The 22,355-nt window shown below is 38.1% G+C and overlaps 1 protein-coding gene across 1 annotated transcript; it reads left to right on the top strand.

Moving 5' to 3' along the window:
* The first annotated feature begins 7,131 nt into the window (after positions 1-7,131).
* LOC116486297 (transmembrane protein 170B) lies at positions 7,132-21,623 on the top strand. The gene is made up of 3 exons (XM_032182414.1): positions 7,132-7,291; positions 13,803-13,973; positions 17,853-21,623. The coding sequence occupies exons 1-3, from the start codon at positions 7,195-7,197 to the stop codon at positions 17,981-17,983; spliced, it is 399 nt and encodes a 132-aa protein (XP_032038305.1). The 5' UTR covers positions 7,132-7,194; the 3' UTR covers positions 17,984-21,623.
* The last annotated feature ends 732 nt before the right edge of the window (positions 21,624-22,355 follow it).

Here is a 22,355-nt window from a genome sequence, read left to right as displayed (position 1 = left end):
TCTATTCAGGAAGGTTATATTGATGAAACTGAATTTTAAACATTCATAGCAAAGTGGAGGTGAAGCACTGCACAGATGTTCATATTTCAGTATGTTATCAGGTCTTGTTAGCTCATGTCAAATGGGAGTCAGCTTAACTACACCAAAACAATGTAAAATGCTCCATTTGCATCAAAAGGTATGTTTCCATAGCCTTGTGTTATAGAGACTGCATTGTCGTGATGTATGTAGTAATTTATGCTACATTAGTGATTCCCTTTTGTGTAGGCGAGTCCGTGTTAAAATCAGTTGTACAGAAACCCAACCACATAATGGAAAAGGCAGAAAACCATTGGGATAGAACTGTTCCAGGAGACTGTGGAGTATCCACGATGGAAAGTCTTGAAGGACAGATTAGGCAAGCCCTACCAGGACATGTTTGAAAAGCACAGTCTTTAACATTTGGCTTAACAATCCTGAATCTTCTGTCACTGAGTGAGTTTTTTCACAATGTTACTGGTGAGGACAGAAGAGGGATTCCCACCCTCCTAGCTCCAAATTCTCTTCAACTCTTTACCTGTATCATCCCCAGGCAAAAACTGGACTTCAGATTTTCCTAGTTCAAACCAATCATACAAATACCTTAAAGGAGGCTGTAGTGAGGTGGGGGTTGGTCTGTTCTCCCACGTGCCTGGTGACAGGACAAGGGGGAATGGGCTTAAGTTGCGCCAGGGGAGTTTTAGGTTGGATGTTAGGAAGAACTTCTATACTGAAAGGGTTGTTAGACATTGGAACAGGCTGCCCAGGGAAGTGGTGGAGTCACCATCCCTGGAGGTCTTTAAAAGACATTTAGGTCTAGAGCTTGGGGATATGGTTTAGTGGGGACTGCTAGTGTTAGGTCAGAGGTTGGACTCAATGATCTTGAGGTCTCTTGCAACCTAGAAATTCTGTGATTCTGTGAAATACATGTATGCCATACAACTGTGCTTTCTGGAAGTATCCAGCTTTACCTTGTTGAGCAAAATGACTTAGGATAGGGAAAAATAAATAGATAAATAAAAAGTTCATACCTACAGCTCATATCTACAGCAATGGAGGAAAACCAGGGGATGACAGGAATTCAAAGACTTGTTAAAACAGCTTCAAAATTCCAGGAATTCAAATGGGCCCCGCACAGTGGTCCAAACTCACATACACTTGTGGTGGTGTCAAAAATATCAAATTAACCAGTCAAATTAAAATCAAGACACCTGTCAGATTTTTGGATTTCATTGGATTGTGGTGGAACTGGAGGATCTAGGGATGATAGAGTGATGGCAACACAGCTGTACGTTTTTAAAAAGGGGAAGGAAATGCCCGCAAACATTGAGAAGACTGGAGAAGACTGTATCAATAAAATGGATGACTGGGCTACGTAAATCAGCACTGCAAGCATGTTGGCTGAATCAAGAACTGTGTAAGAGTAGATAAAACTGACTTACGCTATTGAGAAGTCATTAAGGTGGCCCTTAATGACAGGAAGTAACATTTTCTTCTTTAATGCAACTAACTGGAAACACCTGTAATAGGTAGTTTTAATAAACATACCTATAGTTGACAGATAACATGAAGATATAAGGTCAGATAATTCTGCCATTCCAAACTGAATGTGAAGTTCATTGATATCAATTTGGTATTTCCATTTACTTCAATGGATGTGGAATCAGTTGCTAGGAACTTACTGTGGTATTGCAAAGCACAGGAATGATTTGTGCATAGCAAGAACAGCTGTCTTGGAAGAAAAGTAGGAGTTTTGAGGACATGTCTTGGTTTATGATGCTGATGTGCCAGCTCCTGCCTGCTCAAAAGTGCACTGAGTGAGGAAAAAACAAGGCAAGAGATGGAGTTCAGTGTAAGGATGCTACAGATCATAACTGTATGTATGTATATATATATATATATACACACACACACAAATACTTTGATTGTGCAGGTCCAAGTTACAGGTATTTCAACAACATGTACATATTTGAAACTGAGTTTTCCTGAATTCTGAATCAGAAAAGAATTGCAAATATGTTTTACAAATCAGTTGCCTCAGTACTCAGGATTGTATAAACAAACTATGCAGAAAATCCTGTACTCTTTCTAGAGAGTAACATGCTTATGTGACGGTTAAATAAAAACTAGTTTAATGAAGGAACAGATTTCTCTACCAAACTTCCAGCAACTTCAAAACAAAGAAATTAAAAAAGAAGATATTTCAAAACTAATAGCTTGACAGTGTCCTGCAAGCTAATGACTTAAGCATATAAGAAACTCAATGTGACTATCATTTGTTGACATGGATCTCTTGAGTTTGGTGTATATATATATATATATATATATATATATATATTAAAAAGGGGGGGGGGGTATGTGGGACAAGAGGGAACTATTCTAAAAGAAACACATCTTGCAGAATTTAAGGTTTTTGCATTTTAGCCAAACGTTTTTGAACATGGCACAGAAGAGAACAAAGGAGCAAGGGTTGTTCCTCATTTCTACTTCATTCTTAAATCCTGAGGGAACAGTGGAATTAATTTCATTCATGTTTTGAAAGACAGTTGTTTCCTCTAGCCTATTCCAAACGTTTTCCAAAGACAATTTTTACATGTAATTGCCTTTTTTTTACCAATGATCTTGAAAAATGGAAATACAAAGGCTAACTTAGTCTTCAGGGTGAACCCTCGTAATATTCTTTCTCAGAAGGAAAGTATAAACGCAGAGTATATGAGGCCTTGCATAAGAAGTAGCACAGTTGATACTAACAGCAGGCCTGACTTAAAACTGTGCTGTTAATGAGTGCATACTTGTGTGTGTCCAGTGACAGTAGGAGAAAATAACATTTTTCTGAGTGGTGATCTTGTTTAAAACAAGCACATTGCTTGCTCTTTAAAGCAGAGCAGACATAAATGCTAAAAAAAAAAATAAAAATAAAAAAAAATCAGATCCCAAGTGTAGGCAGAGGATTATTTACAACAGAACTTCACGAATCATGTTGGAATAGTCAGTGGGACTTTTATATATATTTCACGATGTGGCCAATCTTTAAGACTTTACAACTTCTTGATATATACAAACTGCCAGTGGCTTTTACAGAGGGATATTCTGATGCTACTAAGCAGATTTTGTCTTTTAATGCTTTAATTGAAAAACGACATTCTAGCTACCGATATTTTAGCTACCAACAGGTTGTGGGGCAAAATAACACCTGAGCGTCTCTACAAAACCCGAAGAGTGGCATTACAGGGTCACGACAGCTCCCCGCAATGGCTGAAGCCTCACCCACCCCTCGGTGGCCTGCCAGCCATGCCGAGCTCTTCGGGGACACTGGGCTCCATCTACTGGCGTGAGGGAGAAGGCTCCTGGGCGCCACCTCCTGCCCTTGCCACCAACACCTTCTAGCGCCTTGCAAGGCAGCGCTTAACGAGTTTTGGTGGCTTAGATCAACTTTGTGAGGCTGTTCTTCTGCTGGGATGAGTTGTGATGGTTAGTCCGTGATATCACCTTCCTTCCTCTCCTCCATCACCATGGAGGCACCTTCATCCATCATCGGGTGTAGGGGCTGAGCTTGCCTTTTGGCCTTTGAAGAGCTGGGGTTACAAGGCCAAGTTATTCCTGAGTGACCCAGTGCTCAAACCACAACTAACGATGGCTGCCAGCTCTTCTGGCTGAGCAGTAACTGTTGTGTGTGAAGCTGTGGTCTTAAAGGGGGGCAAGCATGCAAAAATCTATTGCTAATGTCAGAGGTTAACATCATTTGCTACCTGCACTTGGTCATGTCTTGTCAGCAGCTTGAATCATAAGCTAAAAAAAAAGCCCTTTGAAGTGGAAAAAAAATTCTTGATTTCTGAACTGTGCTTTTATGTTCTGTAAAAGCAGGTTGTCTCAAACAAATCTTTAACAGCAGTGCCTGTGGATCTGCATGGCTAACTAGCTAGAAGATCTCCAGGGGAAATTTTTTCTTCAGTGTAACCAAAATATGTCACTTGGATTTTGACTTTTTACTATTACAGAAAGCTGATTTCATGATGCAAAAATCATTTGTTTCAAAGCATGACAATACAGGATGCTTGGTGTAGTTCATTTCCCTACAGAGACGTGACCTAAGAAATTGTTTCATTTTGAACAGCATTACCTTTTCAAATAGAAAGTGATTGATCCAAGGGCTATCCAAACAATTTTATCATTATTTCTTCAGCTTCTGAAAGTAATAACAGAAAAACTGTCTAAACATTGTATGTAGACATAGTCTAATCTTTTAAAGGGCAGAGAAACTACGTTGACCCTACTTTTCCACCTGTAAAACTAACCTTTTTCATCCAAACCCATGCTTTATAATCAGCTTTTTGCCATGCTTCACAGTCATGCAGCTCAAGGAATCGTCCACATCTTCCAGCTACAGAAGGAGGATATGGGGAACTAAAGTTATGCTGGGAGGAAAGTGAGGTCTTCTGGAATAAAGATTGGTCCATTTGTAGGTTTTCAGGAGTTCCTTGAAGACTTTTTATTCGGTGTGTTCACGCTTGTAAAGACAGACCTGAGCCTCAAAAACCTAATGATCACAAGCCAGCAATGTTGGTGCTGCATGCAAAACATTCCCAACTCTCTCAAGCTTCACCAAGTGCACAGAGTCAGATATCTCCAGTGTTTATTAATAAATTGCAGGTGTTGCCTGTCTTCCCAAGATTCAGGAAAGCAGGCAGCTTCTGAGCTCAATGAACAAGTATTTCAATGTATATCCTGGGAGTTGTTTCCCTCCCTACTCCCTCACGGTTGTTTTCCTAGGGAAAACTGTGGCCAGGACTCTTCCCTCCAGTTATAAACCTTCTCCTAATTCCTAGCCTAATTGTATTAATGGCCCATTTATACTCGTTCCACCCCTGCCCCAAATTCACACTACAAATCATCTCCCTTTGCTGGTGGTTACTCCTGCAGGGTGTTGACAGGTTCAAGATAGATACACAGCTTGGCAGCCTTCCTTCTGCCCAGCTAAGCCCATGGCCCTCTCTCACACAACAACCTCCTCTGATCTTTTTCAATGTTGTCTTCTGGGCCTACCCTGACTGACTCCTTCCCTTCAATATGAGGTGCCACAGTACCATGAAGCATGTCAGAGGAGGGCTCACCAGGCCCTTGCAGAAGGGCTATTTCTCTTTTTTCTTAAGTCTTTAAGACTTAAAGGAAATACCTTACCTGATTAAACACTAAGATCACGTTCCTATCTCTCTCTCTCGCTCTCTCTCTTTTTTTTTTTTTCCTGCTTTATTTACATCTGCAGAGCTTATGATAACCCCTATGGCAGCACAGGAAACTAATATTCTCAAGTCCTCCTTGGCAATGTCTCCCAGGTGAAGGTGCCTTTTGAGGACAAAATGCTGGCCACAAGTCCCTGCTTGTGTAAAGTTATGGCTCCTACAAAGGGAATCTTGATGGTTTCTGCTGTTGCATTCAAGGCATTTCATTCCTCCTGCACGGTCCTCCCCATGTTGTGCTAACATTAAATGTCATGTTCCACCCTTCTTTTACTTGTGTCAGTAGTTTTGATGGTCTTTTCCTCAATGATTCAGTCAGCCCAATTTTCAGATGACAAAAAGTGCATTACAAATTTGTATCCAGATCACGTGCTCAGTGGGTAATGAAAGAGCAGGACAGAACAGAGAGAATCCAGGGAGAACATTTTTGAAGCTGAACAGAGGTAACAAACAAAATCACTGAGAGAGGGATTTGCTGAGTTACCTGGAGAAGCACTAGAGAAAAACCTATGGAAAGCAAGCACAGGACAAAGGGTGCTACATGAGTTGAAAAGTAGCAACTGGCACTACCGTTAAGCCCAAGAGGTTTCCACTGTTTGTGTCTCCAGAAAAGAATGATCTGTGCAACCTCTCTCTGTACCTTCATCATGAAGTGGAGCACACTTGGTGTTGAGACAGTGGTCTAAAATACAAATAGATTTAGGGTTGGGTTTTCTTAAGCGTGTTGAGAAGTCTTTGCTTTCTCAAAGTTGAGCATGCAGAAGTTAAAAAGAATAAACCAGCATAACTTTTTTTCTGGACACTCCTTTGTATGTTTTACCTTTAAACATAGAAGATACACTATTTTCCCACTGCGCCTCTGTGTGCAGTGAAGTAGGCTGATATCTGTGGGCACCCTGCCTGAATCACACAGCAGCAGGTTGCTGCTGGTGAGATTGCAGGGAGAGGGAGGGAGGACATTCCCTCCATCCTGGAACGGATCTGTCCTGGCAGTCGGGTTCTTTCTCTGCTGCAGTGATGCTGTGCTCAATCAGCCAAACCCGGAGCCCTCTAAGGAGTCATTCATTGTGTGTTTTCATTGCCTGGCTTGATACCTATTTGCAGAAATGCCAAGCACTGTCGGCTGCAAACAAAAGTCCTCTGAAATAAACACCACACAATAGTATATCTGAAAAATCAGGTAGTTGGCATCAAGCAGGATATTAACTCATTTATCTGTCATGGCTTTATCTATAAACTGCAAATTACTTTACCGCCCCAACCCCATACATCAAAGAGTGCTGACAGAAAATGATGTTTATGAAGTACTGTAGCAAGCGCTATTTATTAGATAGGAAATGTACTGTAAATGTAGCTTAGGACATCGTATTTAAGAGTGGGAAAAAAATGCTATTAAATCAGTAATCACCACACATCCTGCACTTCCAAAGAGGCAGCATTTAACTTAATGGTTGTATTTCTTTTATTATGTAAGGAAAGGAACTAGGGGCTTAAGCGTAGTTACAGGATTAGGACTGACTCAAGGTTTGTCATCTTTTTTAACTTTTGAGGGCTTGCCCTGCCCCGTGCCCGAGCGACATCTCCGCGCGCCGCCGCCGAGCACCCCCACGGCACGCTGTGGGGAGCCAGCGCCCCAGCGGCGCCGGGACAACGGCCCCAACCGCTGCAACGGCAGCTGCCGCACGCCCGCCCCTCGCGGCGAGGACCAATCAGGCGGCGCGCAGCCCGACGGTCACGGCCGAGTGGGCGGGGCCGCGCGTGGGCGGGGCCTCGTCGCCTCGCCCCGCCCCCCGCAGGTGATGGCGGTGGCCGGGGCGGCGGCCGGGGCGGCGGCGGCCGTTGGCGCTGGGGAGGTGAGGGGGACCCTGCCCTGCCGGTGAGGGGCCGGGGGGACACGTGGACACGCACGGCCGTTGGGCGGCCCCCCCGGGCCTGCAGCATGAAGGTGGAGGCGGGGGACCTGTCCGCGATCAACCTGTCGGTGCAGCAGGTGCTGAGCCTCTGGGCGCATGGCACCGTCCTGCGCAGCCTCACCGGTAACCGGGGGCGCGTTGGGGCGGTCGGCGTTGGGGCGGTTGGGTCCCGGTTAGGACTGGGACTGGGATTGGGGTGCTCCTGGTGGGGACTGCTGGTGCCAGGGGATGCTCGGAGCGGGGTGGCCGCGAGGGCTCCTGTGGCTCTGCCAGCGGGTTTATTTTTTATGGGTGACGTCTGAGGGAAAGCTATTTAAATGAAAAATGAATGCCAGAAGCAGAGACTTCTACTATTTTGTTATTTTTTTCACCCTGCGCAGTGAGGGAGGTAACGGGGTGACAGGTTAACGGGGCTGGCACGTAAACCTAATTGTAAGCTTCAGGGGTTCTGCTCTGGAAAGGTGAAGCCAAGCTGTGGAAGGGGGTCTCAAGAAAGGTCATTACACCCTTCTAGGAGAGGGGAACTTTGGCAGGAAAAAAAGTTCCAGAGCAGTCCTTCGTAACCTATCTTAGAAGGTATAGAGTAGGGAAGCGTGTCTGTGTGCTACTTGTCCTGTCCAGGCATAAAGGGAATGGTGAGTTTCTACCTCTGGACTAGAAGGGGCTTTGTGTTGATAGTAGGGGTGTTGCTGAGTAAATTCCCTGGAAGAATCTTGAGTAAAGGGTGTATGTTTAAAATATTATGAAAAAGTATGTCATCTTTTCCCATCCCATCTGTGTGAAATATACACATAAAAATGTGTAGCGCAGAGGTAGAGTTGAGGTCTGAAGATGTTGCAAACAATTGTCTTAGGCTTTATGATCTTTCTTGTTAACTTCCAGTTAAAAGTAACTTTTAATAGGTTATACTTTATTAATTTGACCAATAAACTTTTTGAAGTGCATATATTTTGTATCTCTGTGTCTGGTGATTAATAAATCTTAGAGGTATTAGTGTGTCCCCACATATAGCTCATTTCCTGAATAGTTATTTTTGCATTCTTTCTATAGAAATATCAGTTGTCCTGTTAAAGAAGTTATACATTTTTATCAGCAAAGTTAAGTTCTTTATTAAAAAAAATGTATTAACTCTGTTCAGTATTTTGAAATAAAATATGAGCTCCAGCCTAAAACAGGAAGTTTTTGAAACCTCAGTGTTTTATTTTATGTGTGTGGTTGTTTTTGTTGTTGTTTTTTGGTGTTTTAATGAGAAGTTGAACCAGTATTTTCTTATACCATAAGTCTGGTTCATGTTCAATACAAAAAGGGAAATCCAGCCTTTTATGTAGGGTAATATAGTACAAAGTACTACAGGAGACTGTGGACAACTGAATTCCTGCCATGTGCCTATCACGCTCCATGATAGCAAGCGCTGTTTGCTGTAGCTGAACCCAGGCCCACTGATTTTTGCTCCATAGCTTCCTGTCTTCACTTGGGTATGTTCCTGTAAACAGTGGGGGGTAAGGCTCTGCAACCTATTGGAGAGGAGAGGGGTCTCCTACCTCACCCTTTTTTAGCTCCTCCAACAAATCCAAGTGGCCCCTTCACGTGCACCAGTTATGCACTAAGTGGTAGATCAGGCTCTACTGGAATGAGTTGGTTAATGACTGATTCTGAACTGAAAAATGTCCCCGAGTGAGTGTCAGTTGTAGTAAATATGTTATATGCTACCTCAAGTTTAGGGAACTTAGCAATATCTCTGTCCTTCCTGTAAGCAAAGTAGGTGTTTTGTTTATGTCTCATTAATTGCGTGTTCCAAAGACTGATGCCTTCTTCTATTTTTTTCCTAAGCTTCATCCTGCAATTATTTGTCCCCTGATTTTCTGGACTACGTTGTTGTCCTCTGTCCTGCAACTTCAGGGGGTCTAGTCTCTAATGATTGAAATGCTCTTCAGCAAGTTCTTCTCTTCCAGTTAATACAGCAAAAATGTTAGCATCTACAAACAACAATTTGACTGTATAGACCTGATAACTTCTAGTGTACCAGTTAATACAATAACTAAAGAAAGGACCTAGTGATGAAGAAGATACCATAATATATAAACAGCTGAGTTAAGTTTGCATGTATAATTAACAGGCATTTCTTAATGTGATTGTGTTGAGTTCATACATCTGCCAGAATATAATGTTTTGTAGTTTCTTAATTCAAACTCCAGCATGTGCTATCTTGTTGGCTGAAATTTGTATCTTTGTGTTCAGGGCGCAGATACTTAAATTCTGCACAAAGACTTAATTCTGTAGAAAGTGGTAGATAGTTACTGAGTACATCGCTCAGGTACATAGATCAGAATCTCAAGGCAGATACTTGGGTTTTGGAGCAATCAGTCGTGGTTTATGAAATGTCACAGGCAATTAATTGCCTGTGACATCTGGCAAGATAAACTAAAGACTAGAGGGAGAGAAAAATCTTGAAGATGAAGGACTAATTATGTACTCACTCTGTGTTTACTGAAGCTGAGTGGCTGGGGGACAACATGTTCATGTATATAGATAACATTCAAAAGTGTTAGCATTTACATACTTTGAATTTCCATTTTTTATTTGCCCAAGATAAAGCTGTTAATGGAATGCAACTTCAAATTTGCCAAGTCAATACAGATGTTATTTTAAACTTCAGCATCCTTTAAGACTTTTTTATAATCACAAAAGTCTAATCTTTGAGGTTGTATATGCCTTCAGTGATATGTTCAAACTATGCGTATAATAGATAAGCATAATATGATTTGGGTATTATATGTATAATTTATATATGACAGCTATAAACACCTAAATTAACAGAGCAGTACCCTAAATCTGGAGAGACAGAGCATGAATTTCAAGTGCTTGAGCCCTGCAGCTCTTCTGGGCAGTGGGAGGGAAATTCCACCCGCTTAAAGCCAGGGTGATCTGTGCTATGCATTGGATGTTGTGGCTTGTAAGTCACTAAGTACTGGATCTCTTCCAGTGCGCGCTTTTTTTTTTTTTTTTTTTTTTTTTTTTTTTGTAATTTCATTTTGTCATTTTGTTCAGGGTTCTTTCAGGTAGCTCTGTGAGGATGTAACTAAATAACTGAGACTAGGTTTGTGTTTGGAGCTTTCTGCTAGCTAAAGCTAAATCATTATTATCATACCAGCAAAGTATTCCAATTGTGTAGTTCATCATTAGAAGAGCAAGTTACTTAGTGTAGTTACACAGATAATGAACTTTTTTAACAGCATGCTTTGTTTGTCAAGGTAGTAGCAATTGATCGGGTATGTTTATACCTCTTAGGGTATGAATCTCATATATAGGACATAAATGTCTGTTGTATCAGCATGCTCTTTAAACACCACAGTCTCATTTCTGCCTCATTTAATAATAATTAATAATAGATATTAATTGATAATAGATATTAAAAATCTTTCAGCTACTGGGTTATTTTCTGGTCAAGCAAAGCCTTGACCCTTTGGGTTCAGAAGTTCACATTCTCTTTCTCCAGTCCCTCATGGTGTCTCTGTGTTATCCCCAACCCATTCTTTGCTTCCTTCAGTGTAGCTCTAACACAGTATTTTTCCAAGGGCCGTCTTTCATCATAATCATGGAGTTGGATGATAATGGATTTCAGAGAACCTCAAACTCTTACACGGGGGGGGAAAAAAAAGTGGATTAAGTTCTATTTTCAACCTGTTGGGATAAAAAAGACTCGAGTTGCTCTAGCTAGAATGCATATAGGGGGAAAAACCATTTAGTCTCTCTGCTCATAACTCTTTCTAGTAACTTGCTAATCAGCTACTTAACCAATTTGCACGCAAGTTGGTGGAGAGTGGATAATCTGCAACGTGTGCTTGGAGGTACACAAATACAAACTCCAAATTGGTGTTCTGTAAGTAATTTGCCTACTTGCAGGATGTTAACCAGTTCACAACTGCTTGCTGTGTCCCTCATCCTGCTGCCTGACTTTTGCATCTAGGAGCCTCACAGGCCTATATCCTAGCCCTTTTCACATCTAAACAAATGTTTGGTTCCTACCATCATGAAGATATGAGGGGTTCGTCCCTCCACCCACCTCCCCTCCAACTGCTCTGAAGTAAACACCTGCAGATTTTAGCATCTACAGTCAGTCTGGCAAAAACAGAAGGTGTGAATGATATATTATGAGAAGGTACTGGGTTATTGCAGTTGCATGTAACGCTACCTGCATTTCTTGCATTGCTGACTTTGTGATACTATTGAGCTGAAAACTTAAGGCTTTATGAAGTCATGGTTTGTAGCTGGGTTCTTTAAACACTACAGCTGCATTCATGTAGAGCAAGAAATATTTCTGGATGTTCTCTAATTGCCTTTTGAATGTACTCAGTATGCATGTCACTTTAAGGAGCAGGAGGGGAAAGTGTGTGTGAAAGAACTCAATTTTAGCTAACATTTGGGGCTGGTTCTGTTCTGCTGTCTTCTGCCCTAAATGCAAAGTGCAGCATGATGCTAATTTTCCTTGAGCCATATTTGGAATCTAAATAAGACAAAGATAGTTGATTATTATGCAGTTATTTTTCGTGTAGAGGGGTTGTGAATATGTTTGGGCTCTTCCATTTGGAGTTAGTCGTTTCATAATATTGCCTTTTCTTCTATGATTTCAGTCATCATAAGAAGTCTTCCTATGACTGCAAATTAATTTCTTTTTCCACCTGGCAAGGGTCAACAATGACCACAACCACTGATTTCCTAAAAGGCATTGTGGTGCCTCCCAGAACCTGTGGAAACTGCAGGGGATAACCTTGATCAATAGACCGCTGTCATAGCTGTGGAGTGTTTGGGAATCTTACAGCATGCAATTGTCATGTAATGCTGCATAAGAACTGAGCATTTTCTTCGTCCATAAATTTGAAATACCTACTATGAGTCCATCACTGTGGTATCAGGTTATCTTGACCTTCATAATATTGCAAGATTGCGCTTTCCTTAGGTAGGTGTTTCATCTCTTGTATCTGCCTTAGTTGAGAAAGATGAAAGCTTGGGACAAATCTTGTCAACGTACTGTCCTGTACAGGCCTCTCTTTTACTGTATTTTGTAAATCTGTATAATGTGGATGGAGAACTTCCATGGACTTGCTTAGAGCTACCCCCAATATGTGTGTGTTTCCAAACACTCAGAGAGGTTGTGTCTTGAACTACAGTAGTTAGTATTAACTGTATGTATATTTACCATTCACCTTCCTTTTTGCCCTCCTTAGTGGGTCTTTTGATTCTCCTGATTTATAGGAGTTGTAAGTCCTATGACATGAATTTGCCTTTTATGCCTGCATGAAAGGGGAAGGGTTGAGACTACACTCCATGTACTGCTAAATGAAAAATTTTGAACTCTTTTTTTTTTTGTGTGTGTGTATTGTGGTTATGTATGCTCTACAGACTTGGACTCAAAGGACTGCAGTTACTGTGTGGCAATGATTCTTTCTGAGCATCCGTTGATGCATGCTTCTGAGTATGCTTTGCTTAATTTGCTTTATTTGTGTATTTTTTTTTTAAAGTTAGCTAATTGGGTCATATTTCTACTTGAATGACTGTGTGTCAAGCTACAGTAATACAGGCTCACCTGATAAACATTGTCCTGTTGTATGGAAGCTGTGCCTTTTTTTTTAGGGTGCACTGTGGGAAAAACTAAGTTTGGGATTATGACAGCTGGGAAAATGTCTCCCAGTTTGCTAAATTCTGTGGTGATAGAAACATACAAGATCATCACTGTAGTTGACCTTTTTTTTAAAAAAAAAAATAATAAAAAAAAAAAAGGTGGATATACATGTATTTAGGGTTTCACTTTTTTCCTTTCTTAGTTTTTCTTACCCTTTTTGAATTATAGTAAATGCTTTTAGAAGATTATCACCAAGTAACAAAGTTTCTTTGATTTTTATGTAGCTTTGTTGATGCATTCTGCTCTTTAATTTGAAAGTAATGATCATGGCATTCTTAGAAATGTTTGTACTCTGCATGTTCTCAAGATCTCCTGTCCTTGCTCAGTGACTTAAATAAAAGTGACTACCTGTATCTATAAAAGTGTGTGCTAAGCAATTAGTAATACATCCAAGCTGCTTTATTCTACATTTTAATATTTTTTATTTCTTTCTCTTTTTTTTTTTTTTTCCTTTTGAAGCTAATTCAATAGAACATTTACAGCTCCTGGGTAGATATGCTGAAGTCTTTAATCTCATTTTTTGCCTTTTATGTTAGCTTGATGTGGTCTCTTATTATAAAAGAGAGTTCTTGACTTTTTTCTGGTTCACTTGGTTTCAGATAATTTTTAGTTCTGCAGCTGTATTTGCAAAATCCTAGTAAGAAGTTACAAATATTGTTGTTTTTTTTTTTTTTAAAGAAACCTTTGAAGAAAATATGGTGGTCTTTAATCAGATGTGTTATCACAAAAACTGTACTAGATTTCTTTTTACAATTTTTTGATCATAATAGTTACTTCTTTGATAGACTGCTAAAAGGGGATAGTGTCTTGAGCATATGCCAATGTTTTCACATTGACTCCTTTTAAGACTGAAATGGGTATTGCTTTTCTTTTACTATAGATTATATGCAATGTTTCTAAATCTTTTAAATTTATTGCCTGAAAAATATTAATCTTTTGACTGCTTTCTTTCAGAGATGTGGTACTGGGTTTTCCTCTGGGCTCTCTTCTCCTCTCTCTTTGTCCATGGTGCTGTGGGAGTGTTAATGTTTGTGATGCTGCAGAGGCATAGGCAGGGGAGACTAATCTCTGTCATTGTGGTCAGCATTGGATTTCTGGGTTCTATAACAGGAGCAATGATAACCAGTAAGTCTGTCTTTTGTGTTTTTACTTATTTGCTCTAAATTTAAATCAATATTAAAACAAATAAACCCTGTCTTAGTGGTTTGGTGATTGTTTATTAAGGATTTTGCTTTAGTCAAGTAGCAATTCTAATGAAAATGACAGCTGAGTTTCTCTTCCTGTTGTGGTAAAGATAAAAACGATTCCAGAATTGTCAGTGGACGATTGTCCTAGTCTTCTCATCTTGTAAACTTTGGGTACCAAGCTGTTCAAATGTGTATGCTTGACAGGTAATACCTTTTTGAGACCTGAAAGTGCAGTCCTGTCTCATCGTACTTGTGCAGACCTTTTGCCAAAAGTTTTTGATCAAGATCACCTGTTAACATCCTTAAAGACAGCCATTTTGTTTGGAAATGAAGCTCTGATCCCATTGATTGCAGAACTGACTTCTTGCTCATTTCCTTGAGCCTGCTGGAGGTTTTTAAATTGCATTTGGATAGTATGTTGCTCCCTTAAAGGAAGGAAAGGTGCCATATAAGTACTGTCTTGCAGCAAAGAAACTTTTTTTTTAGTGACTGGATAACAATCTGAACTATGCATGCTGCTCAGAGAACAGACCAAACAATCTGACTTATGGATTTGAAAAACCTTCCCAGTCTTGTGTGGTTATAATGGTGTAATTTCCAATTTATTTGATGTAGGGATGGGTGATGCTTTTGAGGGTTAAGCCTTTGAGGGTATGGAACTGTAAATTTAGAGACTGTCATATCGCCTTAAACTGTAGGTGAGCAGTGTTGCCTTTCATTCTGTCTTTGATTTGTACAGATTATCAGAGTAGCGGTAACACTTGAGCTTCACTCATGGGTGTTTTGTAGGAGATTATTTTTTAAAGTTTCTTATACTGAAAGTCATTCTTGCTCATTAGCTTTCAAGATTAAATAAAATTTCTGAAAAAATATTTCCTTAAGGCTTTCCTCAAAGTGGTTTTAATTGCTGTATATTTCCCAGCCTAAAATTTCCAGTGTTTAACAACAGTTCAGTATAGTTCTACTTTTTTTTTTTTTTTTTTTTCTTCTAAGGTAAGGCATATATAGAACCCGTTGAGAACCTTTCGTTGTGAGTTATGATGACATTGAATTGTCCTATGTATAAAACGGCAGTGGCCCTGTTAGGAGGTCAACTGTGCATGACTGTTTCTGAAGAATAAAAGATAGGAAATGCATTGCTGGATATCCAAGCCAAGACTTTTTCAATAGTATTCTGCGGTGGGGAAGGATCAGTGTTTGTGAAATGAAATTACTTTGTCTTTCCTCTATGCATAAGAGGAGAAACACAGTTTTACATGTCAAAACATTTAACAAATAAACAGCCCTGTTTATGTGTAAATAATGAATTTCACCTAGGTATTTCTACAAGATAACACTGTGAAAGTTTATTACACTTTTCCCAATGGTTTTGCACAGAACATTGTAACTGGGTTAAATAAAAACGTTGAGGTATTTTTGTTTCTGGACAGCACTGGTTTCTTTCATCCTAAAAGAAATTCTGTGAGGAGCTTCTGAAGGCCACTTACGGTAACACAATATTAAAGAGTATTTTCAATAGCTATTATGCTGCAAGCTGGAATTTAAGGATTTAGCCTTCTGGATAGGCCAAATCCAGTACTTAAGAAATTCAAATATCTGATTTCCATTTGTATTTCCAGTTCTCTGCATCATTTGTGTTGAATGCAATATGGGCTGTTAAATGATGCAAGTTCAATTTTGCTCACGATAGAGCTTTCAAACTTCATGGGTTTTTGAGAAAAGACAACAAACTGAGCGAATAGTGGTGAGTAATGTCAAAAATAACCTCAGGAATAGATATGTTAGGCAGTTTGAGGTAACGATTTCAGCTGCCTCTTATCCCAAAGGGTCTGTTCTTCCTCCTCCCTCGCTCTTTTGGTGATATTCTCATTTCCTCAATAGCAACTTCTTGTAGTATACTCTGGCTCTGTACCAATTGTGCTGGGTTATGCATTACAGGTTGTATTACACACAGTTATTCAACAAATATAAATACATAATTATCAAGCTATAACACTTTTAATGTTTTCATTATTGATGTTTTTCAAAATATCTCAATGTTTTCTTAAGCAAAACAAGTCTATTGGGATACCATAATTTGATGCTACTAGTTAATAAATTGTAGCCATTTGAATTCAGTTTGAGAGTTCAATCACCTGAATAATTTTAATGTCGGTACTGGGCTCAGGCTCAAGGACCTCTTTCAGTTTTTGACAGTTAATCTTAGAGGAACAAATGGAAAAGCTTATGCAAGGTGGCTGAGTGAAATAACGTAAGGCTAGCCTTGTGGTGAAGTTTCTGACAAAATACACTTTAAGGTGTTTTTTTGGTAAAGAAACACTTATTGGTGAATTCTTTTCCTACAATGTTTGAGAAGTGTTTCTGTTTTGTTTTGTTTTGTTTTTTTTTTTTTTTAAGATGGATTTTGATCACTTCAACAGACTATTCATATTAATGACTGAGCAAAACCAAGGAAATTCCATATTTTTAACTCTTGGTATTTATTTCAAAAATTGTGGTGGCTTTTCAGTTTTCTTAGAGCTTGCAAAAGCATCTTTCTGTTTTCCAGAAGCATTTAATTGTAGTTAATTGGCTTCTCAGACATTTTGTACAAAAAGTTCTATAATGATTCCAGAATTAAGTGTTTTTTGTTTTTTGTTTTTTTTTTCCTGAAGACCAAAACCTCAAAGGACGGCAAATTCAGTGATCCCTTAGGTAAGGGAAACAAGCAACTTTACAACAAATACTAGTTCCAAAAACCAAACAAACAAAAAAAAACTTTTTTTTTTTTTTTAAAAAAAGGCTTTTTCTTAAAAAAAAGCTTTATTCTAAGTGAACTTCTGAGGTATGGATTATTTAAAATTTTTATCCACAGACAGCTGTATACAAGACTTTTTTTTTTTTTTTTTTGGATGAACATTTTGGTGTCTTTATGCTCAGACATCATTTGAGAAGAAAATGTTCTTCATCACTAGCCTGGTATTTTTGACTGGTAGCAAAGAGTACCTTTCTCAGGCATTTGTTTCAGGTCAGCACAACTATTTGCTTGCTGTGTGACTTTTGCTCTTTATATGCATATGATAAATTCAGCATGTAAAAGACAGTGGGAGGGAGGAGCAACTGGCTTTGTTTACAATGCAGTATTTTGTTGCTGGTTTATCTTGATCATGCAATGTTATACAAATGGGAATCTGCGCACATCTACAAGAAAAATGTCTTAATTTGGTATAACTCAATCTAATTACCTGTAGAGATTTCTTCCTATGCACATTCGTGGATGACAATATAAGACTTGATCGTTTTTCATGTTTTGCTTGATTTTCTGAACAATTATTATCGGATTAATAGTTTAAATAAAACTTAAACTGACTCAGTTTGACTTGTTATTTAACTGAAATATTAAATGAAGCTGATGGAAATTTTTAGTTGTTTTGTAGACTCCAGCAATCTTACTGTTGTCTTCTCCCTGCTTATGCAAGCACAATTAAACCAAACATGAATTTTTTTTTGCTAATTTTTCAAATTAGCAGAAGGCAAATCTGAAGAAAAAAATATTAAATTTGAAAACACCTAAAGGGAAATGGCAAGATTCACTTTTTTTCAAATCAAGCTTGTGTTGTGAAAGTTAATCTGATTCAATTAGGAAAATCATCCCTGAAGGCTTTTCATAAAACTAGAAAAAGTCAAGCAAGGCTAAATAATTGCATAATGCCATGAAGTAATACAGTGTTTGGTAATATTCTAGAAATAGCTGATGCATAAACACAGTAAATTGTCATATATTTCAGCCTTGGGTTTACATCTGTAATTTGATGGTTGTTTTTCCTGTGATTCGTAGGTGCTGCAGTAGCTGGAATTTACAGAGTAGCAGGAAAGAATATGGCTCCCTTAGAAGCTCTTGTCTTTGGTGTTGGACAGACAGTACTGACACTAATTATCTCATTTTCAAGGATTCTTGCAACGCTCTGAGGCTTATGTAAAAAGAATTTCAACTAGCCTAAAGAAATCTCTGATCTGAAGAGAAGCTTCCTGAAGTGGATTCAGCAGCTTATGAACTCGAATGCTAGTGGAAGAGAAAGGAAGCGATGTTGAACGTGCACTACAAATCTGGAGGTTCAGTCGAATGAACAGACTGTCCTCTAGTGTCTGAACTCCTGTACTTCTGCACTGTGCCTTATGTGCCTCAGTCATAGGCAAGGTGCGATCCCTGTGTGCAAAGTTGAGATAAAGCACCTTGAGTAGCTGCCAGTCAGGCTAATGCTTGGTGATAGGATCATTGTTCTTATCAGTGTTTTAATAAAAACAAAGGGACACTCCTGAAAATTGCTGTATGTGCCAAACTTGGAGTTTAGTTCTTAACTGTTGGTTGGGTAAGCTTTATTGAAATTGTAGATACAGAAGAACGCTGTGGATATACACTGCGTTTGACTTCAGGGGGAGTAGTAAGATAACTGACCTTTGTACTAACATAATCTCTTTGAATGCTGAACGTTCTTATTCAGCATTAAAAACAACAGTTAGGTCCAACTTAACTGGTAGACAAATGTTGATGGGATTTAAGAACTACGATTTTACTAATCCTGATGTAAATCCGATGGTTACCGGCCCTTCTGAAAACCTTAGAAAAGCTACTTACTGCAAGTAAGCTCCCTTTAAGTACTGATAGGACTATTAACCCTACACATACTTCTTAAGGAACAGACAAATGTAATACAGACTTTGAAAGTATACCTATGATGAAAATGGAAAGGGTTTTTAAAACAAACAAACAAACAGGTCTTCTATTGAACAAAAATATTAAGGTTGCTTAATAAAACAGTTATCTTACTTTGGAAGTTTGGAAGTGGGGCAGCACTAGTGTATTTACTACCTTGTTTCTGAACACTTTGTATCCTTGGAAAGGTTAAGATATACCTGGAACTTTAAAATACATAGCTTTCTATAGAGTTTGTGCATTTCTAGTTTAAAGGGAACAGTAGTGTTGTACACGTGAGATGTCTTAAGTGTGAATGTTTGGAGTGAATAGAAATTTTAATGTTATTTACAAAGAGCAAAACTTAAAGGGCACAAAGTTCTGTATGAGGAATAAGACATCTTTTACATATTTCATTAACTGAATGCTTTTCAGCAGTTGACTATTAATACTGACAAAAATAAATTGCCCAAAGTTTTTGCTGTTAAAATGTCAAAAAGACTTTCAGAGCTGTTGAAGTCACTGGCACTGCTGTACAGCTAAAATAGGGTTAAAATACAACTTACAATCCAGCTTTATCACTTAGCGCTACAAAACAGTATAATGAATTAACCTGCTTGCTGTTATTTTTCTTCCACATAAACTGTTCTTTCTTTTTAAAGTGCTAAGGATGCTAATATTTTTTTCAAAGTATTTTCATTTTTTTGAAAGTGTACAAAGCTACAGGCTATGAAGGGAACAATGTAAAATGCAGGTTTATAAATCTTCTCAGTGTTACACTTCTAGCTTTGAATCACTTTAAAATGCTGTATTATAGGAATACCTATATTTTCCTTACTTTGATTTCAAAACTCACTTTTCACGGTTTTATTATTTTGCTTTTACTTTCTGCTGATACTTTTTGGAATAACAATCATAGCACTTTAATAGGCAAGTAAGTTATTGCATCTGTCAAAATGCATTTTAAACTTCTCCCCATTATCTTACAATATGAGAACTGGTTTCAGGTATTTAATTCAAATGGAATAATAATGATATTTCTCCTAATGTGCCTTGTAACACATTTTTAGGGGAGAAGATTTTTAAAAGTTGCTATCTCTTCATTGTTGTTCTTTTTCAGGTATTATGAATCAACTTTGTTGGATGAGGCATATTGAATAACTGACTTTAAAGTGTTTGTGTTTGACAACTTAGAAATACTTGTCTGGATCAATAACAACCCTCTCACAAAGCATTAAATTCAGTAATTTAAAATGTCTTATGGCTTTACCTCACCCTGAATCTTGTTCCCAGTTTCCAAATTACATTGAGCATCTTGATTCTTATTATATGGGGTTTTATGCTATCAGTGTTCGAAGGCTTGCTTTATTTCACTAATTTAAACTCTTATCAGACCACTGCTAACTTAAGAAATTTATGTAACTAATAAAATTTTATTGATGAACTTCATTCTTCATTTTAATTGTAGTGCCAATGATTTTTCTTTTTTGCTATTCTAACCTTCCTCCTTTGACGGGGTATCTTTGCAGATGTTGAATAATGTTGAATAACCTTCCTCCAAATAATTTTTATTGTATAGATTCATAGTAATCGCTTTTAAAGTGGTTAGGTGCTTATTTATCTCTGCTTTATATGACATTATCTAGCAACAACAAATAGGCAGTTAATGTAGTGCCTAGCTGGTATAACAGACAAAGTTTTTAACTGTGTCTCGTGAGGAATAAATAAGGATGACTAGTTTGTCTATGAAATGTTCCTTGATCATGGCATGAACTTAATAGATAATAATTCCAGTAGAGAAAACAAATGCAAGTGGCCTTACATCTCTGAAACTTGGAGGCTTCATTCCACATCCTTAGGAAAAGCATTGTTAAACTTGTAAAAGGTGCTCTATTCAAAGCACAGCGTGTGTATATATGCTATTTATATAAATACATGTATGAATTATGTTTTGGAGACGTATTCTGTCCTTTACAGAAAGTAACAATAGAAATAACTTGCCCAAGAAAAAGAAAATAGCTTAGGATAACCTATGGGTTTTTTCATCATTACTAGTCTACAGAAGTGTCTTGTGCGTGAATGGCATGGATGGTACTCTGCTTTGCTTTGGACAATAAAACATTGTGCAGATGTCTACCCAGAATCTTTTAGAACTATCTTTTAAATATCTCTGCATGTTTCTGCATCGTATCACTAAGCACGTTCTGTGCATTGTTAATAACTAGTTTATAGTATAGAACAAATACATCAACACAGCTTAAATCTTTGGAGGAGGCAGGAATACTGAATATGCTGTTTCATGTGAAAATGCTTCTGTTGCTTTGTTAACAGCTGATATTGTTAAAGATTTGTATGTTCCACACAATTCTGACTTACTGATATAACCAAAAATCTTGTTTTCAGAAAATCTTCCAAATAGCTATTTTTTTATTTATGGGTAGTTACAAGTTTAAGAAAGTAATCTGTGTGCTGTGACTAATGGTGTAATTTGAGGTTTGCTGTTCAGTTTCTTAAAGAAACCAATAACTTAACCAGTTTTGAATAATCAGTGTGGACCAAAGACAGGACTCCTGATTTTGTTACTGGTAGCTTTCTCTTTTTGAAGTACAGTGTTTTTACTATTCTGAAGGAAATGATACTGATGAAGAAATGCCGATATTTATTTTGGTTACAGTTTATATCTATTTGAATTGTGTTGAAGGATAGATATGTAATACCATTGGAGAGGAACCTGGAGTTAAAGCTCTAATACCTGTAAGAATGGTTCTCATTGTTTTCTGTTTTATGTATTTTGTTTACTAAGCAGATGCTAATAATGCCTTTCTTTCATCTTTCATTGTCTGAGTCACATGGTTTTGTATATGTCCATTCAAAATCATACATGTCTGTTTCCATGGAATAAATTAATTTTCTTCAGCAGTATTCCTAGATGTAATTGAGTGTGGATGAACCAGTTTAGACCAAAAAGAAGTATGAATCTTAACAAGGTTCTAGAAGAACAATTGTCAATGTGAGATTATTTTTAGTTACTTTTCTCTTTCTGGAAATATACCTTTTCATCGTTTGTATATCAGCTATGGGGAAAATGCAAAGACTGGTCAATAGGATGAAAATTGCAACCATATACCAAGCACTTTGAGATATAAACAAAACTGAGAATTTCATTTTAAATTAAAATGGAATGCTACATATATATGAGAGAAATAAATGCAACTATGAGGAATGAATTGTTTCCTAGAGATTAAGCACTTTCCCATGTTCTTCTGCATCCATTATTACAAGTGAAAACCAGTAAACTGCTTTGAGTAATTTTAATTTTTTTACAAAAATTGTTTGGTTAATTTTTACTTCTCTCTTGATTTGTGCCTGTGGTACCACAAGCATGAGAAACAGTAAAATAGGTTATTTTTAGTAATTTGGTGGTTTGAGAATTTTACATACAGTTCATACTTGCGTCCATGGAAATTTTAAAAAGTCATTGAAATAATGTAAGACTCCAGGTAAACTTTGTTATTTCTATCCTCTTGTCAGAGGGACTGGGAAGCGGTTTGGGATGTTCACCACATAAACTTGTTATTCAGCATGCAGAGTTCACAGTTGTGTATTTGCTTAGTCTTGGGCGACTAATAGCTTTGAGGAGTAAAAGAA

This window comes from Aythya fuligula, chromosome 2 (genome assembly GCF_009819795.1).
Source record: "Aythya fuligula isolate bAytFul2 chromosome 2, bAytFul2.pri, whole genome shotgun sequence".
NCBI lineage: Eukaryota > Metazoa > Chordata > Aves > Anseriformes > Anatidae > Aythya > Aythya fuligula.
Note: the sequence above shows the minus strand (reverse complement) of the source record. Positions and strands in the feature narration are given on the sequence as shown.